The sequence below is a fragment of the Monopterus albus genome, unplaced genomic scaffold (assembly GCF_001952655.1).
Source record: "Monopterus albus unplaced genomic scaffold, M_albus_1.0 scaffold66.1, whole genome shotgun sequence".
In the NCBI taxonomy this organism is placed as follows: Eukaryota; Metazoa; Chordata; class Actinopteri; order Synbranchiformes; family Synbranchidae; genus Monopterus; species Monopterus albus.
The window spans coordinates 2,037,037-2,053,905 of NW_018127946.1; the positions used below are offsets into that span (position 1 = coordinate 2,037,037).

Below are 16,869 nucleotides of genomic sequence, written 5' to 3' on the forward strand. Positions count from 1 at the left end.
ATTATTACCTGTAGCTCCTAAGTAACACACTGCAGGTAGTGAAGTGTATTACTAATGAGTAAAGAGCAATACACTGTAGCATGTACATAGAAAAAAGAAAACACTGGTGTGACTGTCTATGCTGATCTTCCCTGATCCAGCTGTTTAAGTGACAGCACTGGGTAGCAGTGTGGTATTAAGTCTAGCAACCGCAGCATGAGATGCACAGTAGGAGTCCATCTGTGTGTATTTCACGTTAAGCAGCCAAACTTTATCACTGACGGTACCTTTACTTACAATTAAGAAATTCCTGTCTCTAGAAAGCTGTTCAGACTGTTGAGCATTTACTGAGTAAATTAAATGAAACAGTTTTTTAAACAAATGGTACAGTAATAATGATTACAGTTGGTGTCAGGGTGCAGTTGAAAAGGAATTTACTTGAAGGAAGTTTTGAATGACTCATGTTTTAACTTAAAGATCTGTTTTGACTTTAATTTAGACTGATTCTATAGCTTCCAGGCAGCCGCTGTTTTTTTTTTATTAATTTGATTATACTGTAGTATAGAAATAGAGGTGCAGAAGTTATTTTCATTATTAATTAATTTGATTAATCATTTAAAATGTATGTATAAAATTTGCTTATAAATGCCCATTACAAATTCCTAAAGTCAAAGGTGACCCCTTCAGATGTATTGTCAGCCCTAACCTTAGGACGTGCAATTTACAGAAAGGAAAAGCAGCCAGTCCTCGCCTCAGCGAAGCTTTAACCAAGAATGACAAGTGGATCATCATAGCTGCTTGCTGATATTTTGTTAATCAATAGTTAAACATGCAGAGGCGTGAATGTTGCTTAAAATTGATTATCCAGCATAAATCTATGAGAAGAAAATCACAAAACCTACAAGCTGTGTCAGGATTCAGTCTTTTTAAAAAGATTTTTCAAGAATGCAGCAAGAATAGTTTTTTAAAGTGTCTTCAATTTAGGAGTTAACATAACAAAGCCTAGTATAAAAGTCATATGCTATGCTTTGAAAAATGCTCAGCAATCATGTATTCACAATACAACAAGGCAGCTAATGGCTAACGTATGCAAATCCCCAGTGCACTCACAGTATCTGCAGGTTCTGTGTATGTATGTTTTGTCCCATTGATTACAAGAGAGGAGCAGACTGCTGGCAGGTTGAACAGTTCAGCAGAGGAACAGCCTGGTAAGAAGATGCTCTTGGCCACACACAGCCTCCTCTGTCCTCACTGCTGGATAATAGTCTTAGCTGGCGGGTCAGTGAGATCTACAGCTGTCCTCACAGCAGCGCTTCACCACCCAGCTGTTTCCAAGCCATTACGAAATTATTCTGCACTCACACTGACATGGTTGTTCTCTCTAGGCTGCTGGACTTAAATATTTGCTGTAATGCCGATAAGGTGACAATAAAGATCTGAGATGGAGGGACAGAGCTGAAATTTTTTGAACTGCACTTTGATATCCATGTGGCTCAGCATAATCCCTTCTGCTCCAGTGCATTTTAGTGCTCCTGCCTGGAATGAATTTCAAGTGGCCTCTTAAGTTGAAATAATGGTGATGATAGCAGTGAATGAACTTTGTGACTCATCTGCTTTTCTCCCCTGTGGAGTCTAAGGTCACAGGGCTTCAGGAGGTGTTTTTAACTGTAGTAAAGCAGCCTGCACACTCCCACAGCTATATCTATCTCAGCTGCTTTTGATTTAAATGTGCATAGCCTTTGTCTATCAGTGGTGTTCCATAATCACTTGTTTTCTGCTTTTAAACTGCTTGTGCATTACAGGAGGTGTCCAGATGGATTTGACTGCCTAAAAGTAGGAAGAAACCCAAACTATGGCTACACCAGTTTTGATACCTTCGGCTGGGCCTTTCTGGCCCTTTTCCGTCTTATGACACAAGACTACTGGGAAAAACTGTTTCATCAGGTGCAATTTTTTAATCTTATCTTGAATCCACCAATATTTTGTGATAATCACCTAAGAAATTGTCCATATTTTCCCTCAGTAATTTCAGTTTAACCCTAGATCAAACTACTAATGGTAATGAGAAATAGTCACTCATAATGATGAGAGTTTTAGCACCTTTCAGCTCATTATTTTGTTTTTTTCTGGCCCTCAACTTCTCTGTTTTGGTTCACTGTCACCACTCTCATCAGTGTCATTTCCAGCTGTCACAGGCAGCTTCTTTCGAGGACGACCTCACTGTATGCTTCTGTCTAGCAACAAATGATATGCAAATTTAGCAACTAGCCTGTGAACATCTAAGAGGCTGGATATTTTCCTCAGGAGGTGGTGGAGCCCAAATCAGAGCTAAAATGAAAATGCATATGTAAATAGACAAATGTTTGCTAACACATTTGGCACATTAACTTCATAAACTGATTATTTGTGTTGTGTTTATGGGTTGTTCCCAAGTGGCAAAAAAAATCTAATACTGTAGCTGTAAAATGTAAATGTTGGTAAAAGATGGCGATTAATTTTATTCTCAACTATTCATTATGCCACAACTATGAACATATGACTCAGGTTTTAGAAAGACCAGAATTTTCCTTCAACATGGGAACTGGACTTTGTGACTTCATGTCCTCTCTCTCAGACTCTGCGATCAGCAGGGAAGACCTACATGATTTTCTTTGTTCTGGTAATCTTCCTGGGCTCCTTCTACCTGATAAACCTGATTCTAGCAGTAGTGGCAATGGCCTATGAGGAGCAGAATCAGGCCACCATTGCTGAAGCCTGGCAAAAGGATAGGGAGTTTCAGCTGGCTATGGAGCAGCTTCGAAGAGAGCAAAGAGTAGGTGCAACACAAACCATCAGCAAGGATTTTCATATTTAATGTGTGCTTTCAGCTTAGGATAAACAACTTAATTCAGTTTGATTTCTTTATATCTGTAGTTGGCAGCAAAGAGCCAAGCGCAGGAGACAGACTCTGTGTTGTCCCCAGAGGTGTCTCCATTTTGTCTCAAGACTGGAAGCATAAGGCGAAACAGCAGCAGAAGAAGAACATCTCACAGGATGTTGTCAGAGGAAACAGCAGAAGAAGCTGCTGGGGAGAAGTCTGACCTGCTGGAAGAGCCAGTGGTACAGCACTCAGCAATCAGGCTTTAAACCTTTTTCCTAGCTTTTGAGGCTCTAGGCCATATAAGCTAATGTGTCCTTTGTGTCTATCTGTAGCCTCCTTTGTCTCCCCTGCCAGTCCACCCTCTGCTGGCCACATTCTCCTCTCACCCCCTCAGCACCAGAAGAGGAAGCCAGAACAGCATCTTTAGCTCTTTCTGGCCGCGCAACAACTCGGAGGCTGACTTCGGGGATGACGAGTTTAGCGTTGGGGATGCCTTCAGGAGTTGTGCCAGTTCAACAGCAACACCCTGGAAGAGGAGGACAGGCAGTGTAAGGAGCCACTGCTCACAAGTCCTCAACTCCAACCTCAACATCAATGGCCTGCTCAACCTTTCCCTGGACCAGAACAGAGTCACCACTGTGGGCCTGCTCACCCCTATATCTATGCCTGCTCACAGCATGGATAGGGTCAGGGGAGACACAGTGAGTGACAGAAGCCTCTGAAATATGGTGATATTTATGTATTTGTTAGGATGTACTGGAATATCCTAACAGCTCACCAAATGAAAGAGAGAAGAAGAAAGCCTCATATTTCATTTTTAAGTATTTTCTATCTACCAGAAGTCCACCAGTGCAGAGGACACTGCTCCCAGGCCTTTCCTCCAGCCTTCCTCAACAGTGACAGAGCCTCCTCCAGTGCACAGGAAAAGAGGGCTGAGCTTGGTCAGCTTCTTCAGTGGTGCCATGGATGGTGAGTCCTTGTGAATAATAAAGGAGTAGTTTCAAATATACTAATTCATTTTCTAGCAGAAAGTTGGATGAGAATATAAATACTACTCTCAACTCTGTCAATTAAACATGAAGCTCCGACCAGTAACCTGTTAGCTTAGCTTAGCACCAAGACAAACAAGTGGTGGTTTGTCTGAGGATATGTCATGATGCCATAGAGACTTAACAGTTTGCATTTTGCAGGGTATCTTCTGTCCCATGCTATCTCACCTTCCCCAGCTATATTCCAGCCACTGATTACCTCCAAGTGCTTTTGACTGTTGCTTGTTGTCCTCCCCATCTCAGCCTTTATATTCACCTCACCTCCCTCAGTCTGGTTGCGGGTTTGTCTGTGTACACACCCTACTTTGCTCTTGTTTCTGTATCCCTTGTTGCCATTATCTTTTTGCTCTGTACCATATTTTTGCTCCTTAGCCTTACCTGTGAATCACTCCTCACATCCCTGACTCCTGGACTCTGGTTTTCATTTCCTCCTGCATTTTGTTTGCTACTATTTGTTTTTATTGTGTGTTTGTCACATTGCTTAAGTTTTCAGTTCATCATGCTGCTCCCTGACTGTGCCATTTTGTTTAGTGTATTCCTGGAGGTGTCCTTAAGTTATCTAGTCAGTATTGAGTTTCTTGGGTTTGTGTGTCTCTAGTCGTTTATTTTGTACTTGGTTCATGCTAAACCTTGTTTCTTTGTCCTACATTTGTCTGAGTCTGCACTTGGGTCATCTTTCACTTAACCCTGTTAGGATAACAGAATCCACCTACAGGACCACTAAAACGCAATAATTAAGAAGTTAAGTATAAGTATACGTAAAGGAGCATGTCAGCCTGTAACAGACTTCCACGAAGGATGCACTCGTGTATCCTCGGTTATAGCTCCCCCAGGCAGCCTCCTCGCTCCTCAGGGCAGAAATAAGAGCTTTGGTATGTGCTCCATCATTGGTGGACCGGAACAACTTCTGGGTCAAGTGAGGATAAGGGAATTAGATTCCCCTTATGTTGAGACTCAGAGACCTAATTATGGTTTGAAACCAGCATAAATCTCTGAGTGATATGTGCCTGGGCTTCAAATTACAGCCCCTGATGTTTAAAAGGAAAGGATAAAAAAGCATAGGGTAACTTTTTCAGGGGGAATTTCTTGAAAGGCCTGCTACAGCTGAACAGTACACTTTGGCGTCACTTTGCAGAACTGCAGGAGTCAAGGCAAAAGTTTCATCCCTGCTGGTACACATTTGCCAAGAAGTACTTGATATGGGACTGCTGCCCCTGGTGGCTGAAGATGAAGGAGTGGGTGAAGATCATGGTGATGGATCCTTTTCTGGATCTAGGTATCACCATATGTATTGTGCTGAACACACTTTTCATGGCCCTGGAGCACTACCCCATGACTGAGGAGTTCAACACCATGCTCTCAGTGGGCAATCTGGTAAGAGGGGGTTTAACACCAGGAGTAGGTAGCTGTCCAAAAAAACTCTTTCTCTTAAGTGTTGTTAGGTGATAGATGAGCAGAGAAGAGGTCTGAGTAGAGTGTAGAGGAAAGACAAGTACTATTCATTGAGATTGCGCTGTATTTCTGTATCAGACAGCTGTGTTTTTTATAGCCAGTGATGCTGAGCTGGATTGGAGGTCAAATAAGGTCATGTACATCTTTTGTCTCCAGTTAGACAATTTATGATTATCCAGGGTACAAGGGAGTATTTTTAACAGGAGGTGGAGGATGATAGCTTGATTTGTATCTTACCATCTCCCCCTACTGGTAAATTATAGATACTGCTAGTGTCTTCAAGTTTGGAAATGCATTCATAAAAAGACACATGCAAGTGATGCTTTTTTAATTCTTACCTTCACCAAGCAGGTTATTTTTTCACTTCTGTTGTGTGTTTGTTATTTGCAAGAACATACCAAATAAATCTAAGCAGAATTTCATAAATATCATAGAAAGTCATGTCATTAAGGGATAAGATTTTTAAATAATTTATTAATACACAGTAACCATATTGGGCACTTGTTCAGAGTATTAATTTTGAGTTAATTTCATGAACTGTTTGGTTACCTAATCTGTAGACCATCAGTAATATCTACTCTAGTGGTTTCTAGTTTTGACCTTTACCCTAGTCATATGAACTTCAGGAGAGATGTAAAGGATAAATAGCAGAGGTACTGTCCACAACAAACATGTTACACCACCCTGGATGTCTGCATTAGAGTGTGGATCACATGTTGTCTACACATTGTCAGAGTGTTACTAAAGTGTTGTCAGTGTGCTATTAACATAGCAAAGTGTTGACACTGTGGTGTAAACAATTTATTGAGAACACGTGACTTCAGGTGTTAAGTGTTTTTGGTCTCCCTGATACCTTTTCCACTTCTTACTTGTTTCAGTCACTGCGCTTTTCCTCAGGTATTTACAGGGATCTTTACAGCTGAGATGGTGCTGAAGCTGATTGCCCTGGACCCCTATTATTACTTTCAGCAGGGTTGGAACATCTTTGACGGCATCATTGTTTGTCTCAGTCTAATGGAGTTGGGCCTCTCCAATGTAGAAGGACTTTCTGTCCTGCGGTCATTCAGACTGGTGACAGAAATTTTTACTTCTCATTTATATGCTTATGATAAATATGTGTCATTGTAGCACTGATCCACACAGTAAGACTTCACACAACATTTATCTGAATACATCTCTCAAATATCATCTTCATCAGTTACGAGTCTTCAAGCTGGCAAAGTCCTGGCCCACTCTCAACACTCTCATCAAGATCATTGGTAACTCAGTGGGTGCACTGGGAAACCTGACACTGGTGTTGGCCATCATTGTCTTCATCTTTGCTGTGGTGGGCATGCAGCTGTTTGGCAAGAACTACCAGGACTGTGTGTGTAAGATCTCCAATGACTGTCAGCTACCTCGCTGGCATATGAAGGACTTCTTCCACTCGTTTCTGATTGTGTTTCGGGTGCTGTGTGGAGAGTGGATCGAGACCATGTGGGACTGTATGGAAGTGGCTGGGCAGCCCCTCTGCATCTTGGTATTCATGTTGGTCATGGTCATAGGGAACTTGGTGGTGAGTACTAAACTGAACTTTTATATGTTATTTAACATTTCTAATTTGCATCCAATTGCATGACAATGTGACCAACTGTAACTGCTGTCAAATCTAAATGAGATGTCACAAGTACTTAGGGATTATGTTGCACCAGTGACTACTGGTGATTCCATATTATGAGGATGGGCCCTACTTTAAAAGTAGACTGCAGTACACTCTGGACATAAACACTGTGCATACAACAACAATGGCAAACTAAATGACAGCAGTGTTCCCAAAATAAAATGTACAGTTTGTCACCAACAGGTGCTGAACCTCTTTCTGGCCCTGCTGCTCAGCTCCTTCAGTTCTGAGAACCTCTCTGCTCCAGATGAAGACGGCGATTTGAACAACATCCAGGTTGCTATCACTCGCATCCATGTAGGTGTCACCTGGCTTGTCACAAGTGTTGTCACCCTCTTCAACCGCAGCTTGAAATGTCGAAAGCAGAAGGCCAAAGAAGCCAGTCAGGCTATGAAGCTGGCTGGCAATCATGTGGAAAGCAATGGAGGATTTTTTGGACACTATGGAGAGAAGTACATAATACCAGAGGAAGACAGCTACGTGACTAACCCAAATCTGACTGTCATTGTTCCCATTGCACCTGGAGAGTCAGATGTGGAGTTTCTGGAAGAGGAGGAGTTTTCAGAGTCATCAGAGGATGAAGACAACAAGCTGGTGAGTCAGCCTAAACAAAACAGAGACATATTCACTCATTTTTATACTGACAGAGTTTAAAGACACTAACAATCACATGCAGCGCTGCTTTCTATGGAATTCAATATTCTGATAGAGACATAATTGCACTTCCAGATTCTGGCCTGAAGTGCATTGGCGATGTCAAAGCAGATTTGTCGCCTTTGCCTGGAATGAAGCCAAGTTCAACACTGTTACTTAGAGAGAAGTTGGTTCAGCTTCTGTCTTGGTCTCTGTTTTCATTTTCACCACATCCAGGTTGATTTCCTGCTCTCAGCCTGGCGCATGCTGGACACACTCCAAAATGGATAAGAGAACATGCTAAATGATGTTTTGTGACTTGTGTGAGTGGCCGATGTTTACAACCGCACTGCAACTACAGTGGATTTTTAAACCTCTATCTTTATGCAAAAACACTGAGTTTTTGTTCTGGTTTTTAAGTTTCTTTTACATAGTTACATTTACACAGATTAAATAAATAAATGAATATATATTTATATAAGCCCGGATGGGATTGCTTTGTTTAGGAAAGTTTTTTTGTCTCACTAAGTTTTTCTCAAGCGAGTTTTCATCTGTTATGTTATAGTTATGCATCATATGTACATTGTCAGTTTGATCATTTTTTACAAAGTAGTTTGAACTACTTTTTCTAAGTAACTAGTTTACCAGACCACATTTCTCTATTGAGTAGTTTGCTGTAGTTTAACTTCTTCCAGTGTGAAGTAACTGCAAAGCTACTGCCAGTTAGTTATCTCGTATGTAATCGATCAACAATTAATTGTAGTAAGAGAGCAATTTGTTGGTGACACTGTGACTTCTCACTTCTCAGGACAAGTTCAGTCTGTCAGAGGGCAGCACTGTGGACCTGAGGAAACCTGGGGAGGAGTCGGACAATGTGTTGGCGCTGGCTGAACAGAGCATGGAGCCAGAAGAATGCTTCCCAGAATGTGAGTAGTAAATCAGGCAACATATCTGAGAATTATAACCCTAAAACTACCCAATCTGTGAAATGTCATAAGTTGATGCTTCTTGCTATGTAATGTGTGCTGGTCCTATCTTATCATCAGTATGCATGAGACACTGTCGGTGCGGTGACATTGACCACAGCCATGGTCTGGGCCAGGCCTGGTGGAGGCTGAGGAAGACCTGCTACCAGATTGTGGAGCATAGCTGGTTTGAGACCTTCATCATCTTCATGATCCTGCTCAGCAGCGGGGCTCTGGTAAGCCTGCTGTGTGCCATTACAAAGGAAACAAAACAAAACAAACAAGCACAACAAAAATGCATTTATAAAGCATTTTTTAAAAGTTATACTCACTCAGATTTCAGTCCTGGATAATTTAGTGATTAGTGTCCCAGAATTTTGTAGTCAGAAAACACTCACTGAGCAGAATCAGACAAGCAACTGGTGTATCTTTTTAATTCTCTGGTGGCCAGAAGTACATTTTCCTGTGGTGGGAGGTTGAACTGTAATGCAGAATGCTAATCAGATCTAAAATAACCAGTGGTGGAAAGCAACTACTGTTAAGTACATTGACAGAATACAGTGTACAATTTTGAGGTATCTGTACTTTGCTGGAGTATTTACATCTTCTGCTTGCACGTTCTGTTATCTCATACTTAACCAACAGTAGTGTAGTAGTTGTGTTTTCTCACACTGTTGTCCCTTTGCTGCTGTAGGCATTTGAAGATATCTACATTGAGAAGAGAAAAGTCATTAAGGTGGTGTTGGAGTACGCTGACAAGATCTTTTCCTACATCTTTGTGCTGGAGATGTTCCTCAAGTGGACTGCATATGGTTTCAAGAAATATTTCACCAACTACTGGTGCTGGCTCGACTTTCTTATTGTAGATGTAAGTGAACATTTTGGCATGTCTCATATTTTTGCTGCTTTATGTGAAATGATGATATTAATGAAAAGTTGCATTACGAGATTTTGACTGAACTGTACGCCCTGTCATTGTCACTGAATGTAGCTGTTTATGTTTTTGGGGATTTGCAGCTTGGTAAGTGACGTATTATTCACAGGAAAGCACTTAACAGTTCATTTATGCTTTACAATAACAGGCCACTTTTTTGGTTGAAATTGTACTAAACCTGCCATCTGTTTTTTCTATTTCAAACAAACTAAACACACATTAAACAGCTGCCTCACTGAACAATGGTATATTTGACTTTATGTCAGGATTTGTCCAGATAATTTGCTGTAAAGTGTCTCCAGTTGCCTCACAGCGAGAAGGTTCCGGGTTCGGGCCCCACGCGGGACCCTTCTGTGTGGAGTTTGCATGTTCTCCCCGTGCTTGCGTGGGTTCTCTCCGGGTACTCCGGCTTCCTCCCACAGTCCAAAGACATGCAGCTTAGGTTGATTGGTGTCTCTAAATTGCCCATAGGAGTGCGTGTGTGTGGTTGTTCGTCTATGTGTTAGCCCTGCGATGGATTGGCGACCTGTCCAGGGTGTACCCCGCCTTCGCCCGATTGCCGGCCGGGATTGGCTTGTTCTTCACTTGCAAGTGCCGTCTGTTGTGATACAGATGTTATTAGTCATGTTTGCAGTTTAGAAATGTGCCGGTTGAATTCCTGTTTTTATTGTTGTGTGTAATTCATGCACTGAGTGTTATTTGTTATGTCTGTTTTTAAAGAAATTACAAATGATGCTGATTACTGCAACAACCTACCTTTCTTTTCTTTCTATTTCTGTGAATAGACTTTTATAAAGAAGTCCAGACAGTTGGGATTTTATTTGTCCTAAATTGTGTTAATGAACTCATTGTGGATCAATTGGATGCAAATTGGGAAACAAATTTGGCAAAGACAGATATAAATTCTTCATAAAACTCCCTCTATTTGATATATATATACATACTGTATTATATATGCATATATAGATGAGTGTGTATGCATGGACACTTTATCCATATGTGCACACATCTGTGCTTTATCATCATCATCATCAGTCATTTCTATCACGCCACATTCAATCATCCAAGGGTTATTCAACAGCCTCTGTGTGGGTGTAGGAGTGAAGCCAAATCTACAGGGTCATCAGGTGGGCGCCCTCTCTCTAACCGGTGTTTCACTACACCGAGAAGGCTCATCAGTGTGTTTCAGCTCATTCTACTGTGGAATGTCCTGAAATACACAACAGCTATAAACTATGGCTCTCTGGATGTTTTCTCTTTGTCTTTTAGGATCTTTGGTTACTTTTTTCTTTTGAAGATAAGTCCAGTATAATTGCTCAGAGAAGATATGTAGTTCCTTGACTGTTGTGTTGACAAGACTGTGTATGTTTAATTTTACTTTACGGAGTTCTTTTCATTGTTTTTGTATAAACCTCCCAGAGGTTTAAACATGAATTCAGTTGACTTAAACATTTTAAATCATTTTGTGATTCTCTTTGTTCATATGTCTTTGTGTACTCCATACAGGTGTCCTTGATAAGCCTGGTAGCAAATTCACTGGGATATTCTGACTTTGGAGCGATCAAGTCCCTGAGGACCCTGCGAGCTTTGAGACCTCTCAGAGCTCTGTCCAGATTTGAGGGAATGCGGGTGAGAAACAAGTTTTCTGCGCAACACTGATATCACCTTAAACTATTACCATGCTTGTTCATCTTAGAATTACTACCTACACTAAAGCGGGTATGCTTTCATCCTTGTTTGTTCTCATTTTTGTCCTTATTAATATTCTGTCTGACAACTGGACAATCTAATATTCTCATTGCAAATATAATATTTCTGTTAGATTTGTAAGTGACATGTATGCCAGTATATGGGACTTCCAGTGAATATCCAGTGAAACATCTCATTATATCTACATTATAGACTGGATCAAAACTTTGTAGACTGGTTCCTAAAGGATGAATTTAAAAGACATTGGTGACTAACTGACTTTGTCTTTGGCGCCACCATTAGCATTTGTCTTTTTGAGTGAAATGTCTCAAACACTTTGGATTGCACTGAAATTTGGTTCAGACATTTATGTCCCCTCAAGAAGATTTGTTATAGCTATTGTACCTTTCAGAACTTTCATCTAGCTCAGGTCAAAATGTATTTTTGTCATAAACTTTAGTGTTTAGTGCTAATTATTAGGGGTGTAAAGGTTTACTAAATCCACAGTCCTTGGTTTTTTTATTAGGATGTGAATATGAAAAAATTGGGAAATTTTTTGTGTATTTTATTAAATCACCAACAATGTGTAACACTAAAGAGAAAACCACACATTTACAAGAATTTTGTTTAAGCAGAGGTAAAATGAAGTATGATGATTTGTAGAAAAATACATGATATATCTGCACAACAGGTATTAGATGATAGTTAGTGGAGGGAGACAGATGTGAAAACCATGTGCCGTCTGGTCACCACAGACATGGTTGGATAATAATGATATCATCTAATTGTAAATTACTCAATTAAATTACAGATTCTATGATGATTTTGGTGAAGACAACTGTATCAGAAACAGCTTTCCAGATGACAGTCCACAAATACAGTACAACAACAAAGTAGCTCCAATCTCAAAATGACCATCAAACTGAGCAGACAGACTAAATAAAATGTAGAAGGGCCAGTACTGTGCATACCGGCCCACTTCAAGCAGGTTGAGCGAATCTGAACCGACTGTAGCTAGTGGAGGGAGACAGACGTGAAAACCACGTGCCGTCTGGTCACCACAGACATGGTTTTAACTAGTCATCACTTTGAGAATATTTTTTAAAGCTAATTTTCATCTAGTCAGTTGGGAGATCAGCTCATAGAGAATCAGCCTGACAGACTTATTGCCATGAATTGTAAAGACATCAGAGAAGTGTTAAGTGATTCAGAGGTCTAAAACTCTAATAGAGTAACTCACTGATGTGAGGCTGACCCGTTTGTTGTTTGTTGCCCAACAGGTGGTCGTGAACGCTCTTTTAGGAGCCATCCCTTCCATCATGAATGTGCTGCTCGTGTGTCTCATCTTCTGGCTCATCTTCAGCATCATGGGAGTCAACCTGTTCTCTGGCAAGTTTGGGAAGTGTGTGAACAGAACAGGCTTCATACACAGCATCTCTGTAGTCAACAACAAGTCTGAGTGCCTTGCCATGAATGACACCCAGTTCTACTGGACAAAAGTGAAAGTTAACTTCGACAATGTGGGACTCGGCTACCTTTCCCTTCTGCAAGTGGTAAGCTTCAGATGCTGCGCCCTTTTGAGTTTATCTGGTCTGTCTAGCACACTTTCACCTTAAGAATCACGTTATTCCATGAAGAGTTAATTTGATCATAAAATGAGCTGAGTTGAATTTGTAATGTTGTTTTCAATAGATAAAGTCAGTGCTTTACAGCACAATGCAGTGCCCAGACAGTAATGTTGTGTAATACTCTGTGGTATAATAGGCTACATTTAAGGGATGGATGGAAATAATGCATGCAGCTGTTGATTCAAGAGGAGTAAGTATGGCTTTCTATTTTCAGCGCTTACAGTATGTCATAAAAATGTTACACTAAGGGATTCACTTACAATAACTGTTTTCAGGTGGAGGAACAACCTATGAGAGAAATCAACCTCTACATGTACCTTTACTTTGTTGTCTTCATCATTTTTGGCTCCTTCTTCACCCTCAATCTCTTCATCGGTGTCATTATTGACAACTTCAATCAGCAGAAAAGAAAGATGAGTATTAACAGCACTGATGTCAAGCCTGGATCACTTGGTATTTGCTTATAATTACTGCCTTGTTTTTAAAAGTGAAACAATTACGCTATAAAGAATATTTTTCATTATTCAGTAAAAATACAAATATAAAAAATTGTGTGCAAATACTAACAACCCACAAATGAAACGTGTTTTTACCACCTTTATACTTAGGTGGACAGGATATCTTCATGACTGACGAACAGAAGAAGTACTATAATGCAATGAAGAAGTTAGGAACTAAAAAGCCACAGAAGCCAATACCGAGGCCTGCGGTAAAATCATATTATTTTTCAGACACTGACTCGCTTTTTAAAATGTTTATAGCATATCTTGATACTTTTTCATACTTTAGGTTATATTAAAAATCCTTCTCTTACATATTACGTGATAACATTGTTGATAATATTGTACTACCAGTGTTATGTTTGCTGCCTGAATCACTGTGTGTATTTCCAATCTTAGAACCTTCTCCAAGCCTTCTTCTTCGATCTCGTGTCCAAGCAAGCCTTTGACATCATGATCATGATGCTCATCATCATCAACATGGTGACCATGATGGTAGAAACTGATGAGCAGTCACAGCGAATGGAGTCCATCCTCAACAAGATCAATCTGGTCTTCATTGTGATCTTCACCACTGAATGCCTGATCAAGATTTTTGCCCTCCGTTGTTATTTCTTCACAGTTGCATGGAACATATTTGATTTTGTGGTGATAATTCTCTCTATTGTGGGTAGGTAGTGATGCACAATATCACACAAAACAGTAAAAATCTAGTATTATATCTCCATCACTTAAAGACACACTGCAAAAAGTTGATAAATCATTAAATTTTATGTCTGCCAAGCTGGTTGTTTTAAGTCCCATTTATTTGTGTGTTGTTAATTATCAGGATAGCTGAAAAAGTTTAGATTTTTCAATTTGGGCAATACTATCTGGTGTTTGGTGAGAGACAGCTGACCTCCAGTGAGTTTATCAAAGCTTTTTTGATGAAAACTGCTGGCACTGGGTTGTTCAGAGTGCGATCTGTGGGTTATAAAACTACAGTAGTACAATGACCAGAAAGACACTGAAATTTCTCAGGAGAGCTGAGGATAACTACAGAGTTGGGTTTTTGGGTTTGTCACCCCTTCCTTTCACATTGCACCTGGTTAGTTGATCCACTGTTAATATAAAGATGATTAGTGCAGCTTTAAATATATATGCATCGCTGTGCATGTAGTTAAAGTTATTCTTGACTTGTCTTTCTCTCTCACTTCAGGGATTGTTCTTGCAGACATCATTGAAAAGTACTTTGTATCCCCCACCCTGTTTCGAGTCATCAGACTGGCAAGGATAGGACGTGTCCTCCGACTTATTCGTGCAGCCAAAGGAATTAGGACTTTACTGTTTGCCTTAATGATGTCCATGCCAGCACTGTTCAACATTGGCCTCCTGCTTTTTCTTGTCATGTTCATCTATGCTATCTTTGGTATGGCAAACTTTGCCTACGTGAAAAAACAAGACGGGATTGACGACATGTTTAACTTTGAGACCTTTGGGAACAGTATGATCTGTCTTTTTCAGATCAGTACCTCTGCAGGCTGGGACAACCTCCTGAGCCCCATAATGTCCACCTCCCCAGATGAGTGTGATGTTAACTTTGTCAATACTGGTACTAACACCCGGGGAAACTGTGGCAGCCCCTCAGTGGGCATAGCTTTCTTTGTCAGTTACATAATCATTTCTTTCCTCATTGTGGTAAATATGTACATAGCTATCATTCTGGAGAACTTCAGTGTTGCCACAGAGGAGAGTACAGAACCACTGAGTGAGGATGACTTTGAGATGTTTTATGAGGTTTGGGAGAAGTTTGATTCTGAGGCCACACAGTTCATAGAGTTTTCCATGCTGTCAAACTTCGCTAATACTTTGTCGGAGCCGCTGCGCATAGCCAAGCCTAACATGTCCAAGCTGATCTCCATGGACCTTCCCATGGTCAGTGGGGATAGGATCCACTGCCTGGACATCCTGTTTGCCTTCACAAAGAGAGTCCTGGGAGAGTCAGGGGAGATGGATGCCCTAAAGCAGCAAATGGAAGAGAAATTCATGATGACAAACTCCTCCAAGATTTCCCATGAGCCCATTACGTCTACACTACGCCGCAAACTGGAGGAGGTGTCTGCAATTATCATCCAGAGGTGTTACAGGAAGCATCTGGTGCGCAGACAGATGAAGCAGGCATCTTACCTCTACAGACAAATAAACTATGTGACTGTGGTGGATGTGGAGAACGGCCCAGAAACAGAGGGGCTGATAGCTTCCATGATACAGCACTATGAGCCTGTAGGGGAGGAGGCTGTACAGACAACAGAGGACACACTAATGTCCTCACCACCATCTTATGACAGTGTGACCAGGGCAGCCAGTGACCTCTCTGAGGTTGTCAGATCAACATCCAAAAGCTCTGAACACGGGGAGCCTGGTGAAAACTACAAGGAAACTTTTCTTTGTGACTTGCTTGTGTGAAGGATGATTATGCTTCTGTTTTGTTTACAGAAGAGACTATAGCTCAGAATAACTAATATTCAAAGATATTAACTTATACATCAGCATAGACTTAAGAAATATTTAACTTTTTTAAACAAATTACAGTCTCATAATCCACAACCTCTATCAGAGGGAGAAAGCTCTGAAGTTAAACATGTTGCCACACCATCTTAAAAATTAAGATCTGACAGATCAAAATATGATAGACTGCTAGAAAAAAGACAAAGATGCACTGTTGTTTTCAGTGTCTACCTAAAACAAAAATGCACCTAGACTTACTGATGCCTGCATTCAATCAACATACTATACGCTCTGCATAGATTAAATTCTCAGTTATAATTTTCATTAGATAAAAGTTAAAGCACAGTTTTTGTTCGGAATATTTTTTCAAACATTATACAGCTTTTCTAACATGCATAATGTTGCACATGCTGGACTAAGTTGTCTTCTTGGACCAGTGGTATCAAGTCATACAGTCTATGGCTCAACTTCAGTCACCTTACTGCTTCAAAAAAAATTGTGATCCTTGTTTGGTCAACACCTAGCTAGCCAACTAACTAGGTAGCTACATTCACTGCTCCAGGAAAACTGACACACAACTTAAAACATACTGTATATTGTTGCCAAAACCCATGAGCGCAAAATATCTTCCCTCACAGCTGAGGACACAGCTAAAGAGATCAATGTAGTCTGAATCTAGCCACCCCAAGAAAGGAGAAAAATAAATTTGATTGGCAAGTAGCTAAGGAAAGTAAGTGCATCTACATTAGTTAGTGTACATTTCTAAAACAGTATTGTGTACTTGTGTGTGTGTGTGTGTGTGTGTATATACACATACTGTAAATACACACATGTCTGGTTTACAATGTACTGTAACCATGGGCCCCTCCTTGAACCGCTACCTTATTGTGGTGGAGGGGTTTGAATACCCAAGTGATCCTAAGAGCTATGTTGTCGGGGGCTATATGTCCATGGTAGGGTCTCCCAAGGCAAACAGGTCCTGGGTGACGGGTCAGACTAAGAGCGGCTCCAAAGCCCTTTATGAATAGAATAA

The 16,869-nt window shown here is 40.6% G+C and overlaps 1 protein-coding gene across 1 annotated transcript in view; it reads left to right on the forward strand.

Moving 5' to 3' along the window:
- The window catches only part of LOC109962644 (sodium channel protein type 4 subunit alpha B-like), a 31,983-nt gene extending 16,189 nt beyond the window's left edge, over positions 1 to 15,794 (forward strand). The window contains exons 9-27 of the mRNA XM_020604535.1: positions 1,782 to 1,923; positions 2,594 to 2,791; positions 2,893 to 3,078; positions 3,172 to 3,540; positions 3,679 to 3,808; positions 5,024 to 5,262; positions 6,238 to 6,411; positions 6,539 to 6,895; positions 7,184 to 7,594; positions 8,442 to 8,559; positions 8,680 to 8,834; positions 9,293 to 9,466; positions 11,039 to 11,161; positions 12,502 to 12,774; positions 12,986 to 13,039; positions 13,125 to 13,266; positions 13,458 to 13,558; positions 13,749 to 14,019; positions 14,548 to 15,794. Coding sequence (XP_020460191.1) covers positions 1,782 to 1,923; positions 2,594 to 2,791; positions 2,893 to 3,078; positions 3,172 to 3,540; positions 3,679 to 3,808; positions 5,024 to 5,262; positions 6,238 to 6,411; positions 6,539 to 6,895; positions 7,184 to 7,594; positions 8,442 to 8,559; positions 8,680 to 8,834; positions 9,293 to 9,466; positions 11,039 to 11,161; positions 12,502 to 12,774; positions 12,986 to 13,039; positions 13,125 to 13,266; positions 13,458 to 13,558; positions 13,749 to 14,019; positions 14,548 to 15,794 — 4,864 coding nt within the window. The remainder of the gene's footprint in view (positions 1 to 1,781; positions 1,924 to 2,593; positions 2,792 to 2,892; positions 3,079 to 3,171; positions 3,541 to 3,678; positions 3,809 to 5,023; positions 5,263 to 6,237; positions 6,412 to 6,538; positions 6,896 to 7,183; positions 7,595 to 8,441; positions 8,560 to 8,679; positions 8,835 to 9,292; positions 9,467 to 11,038; positions 11,162 to 12,501; positions 12,775 to 12,985; positions 13,040 to 13,124; positions 13,267 to 13,457; positions 13,559 to 13,748; positions 14,020 to 14,547) is intronic.
- Positions 15,795 to 16,869: the final 1,075 nt, after the last annotated feature.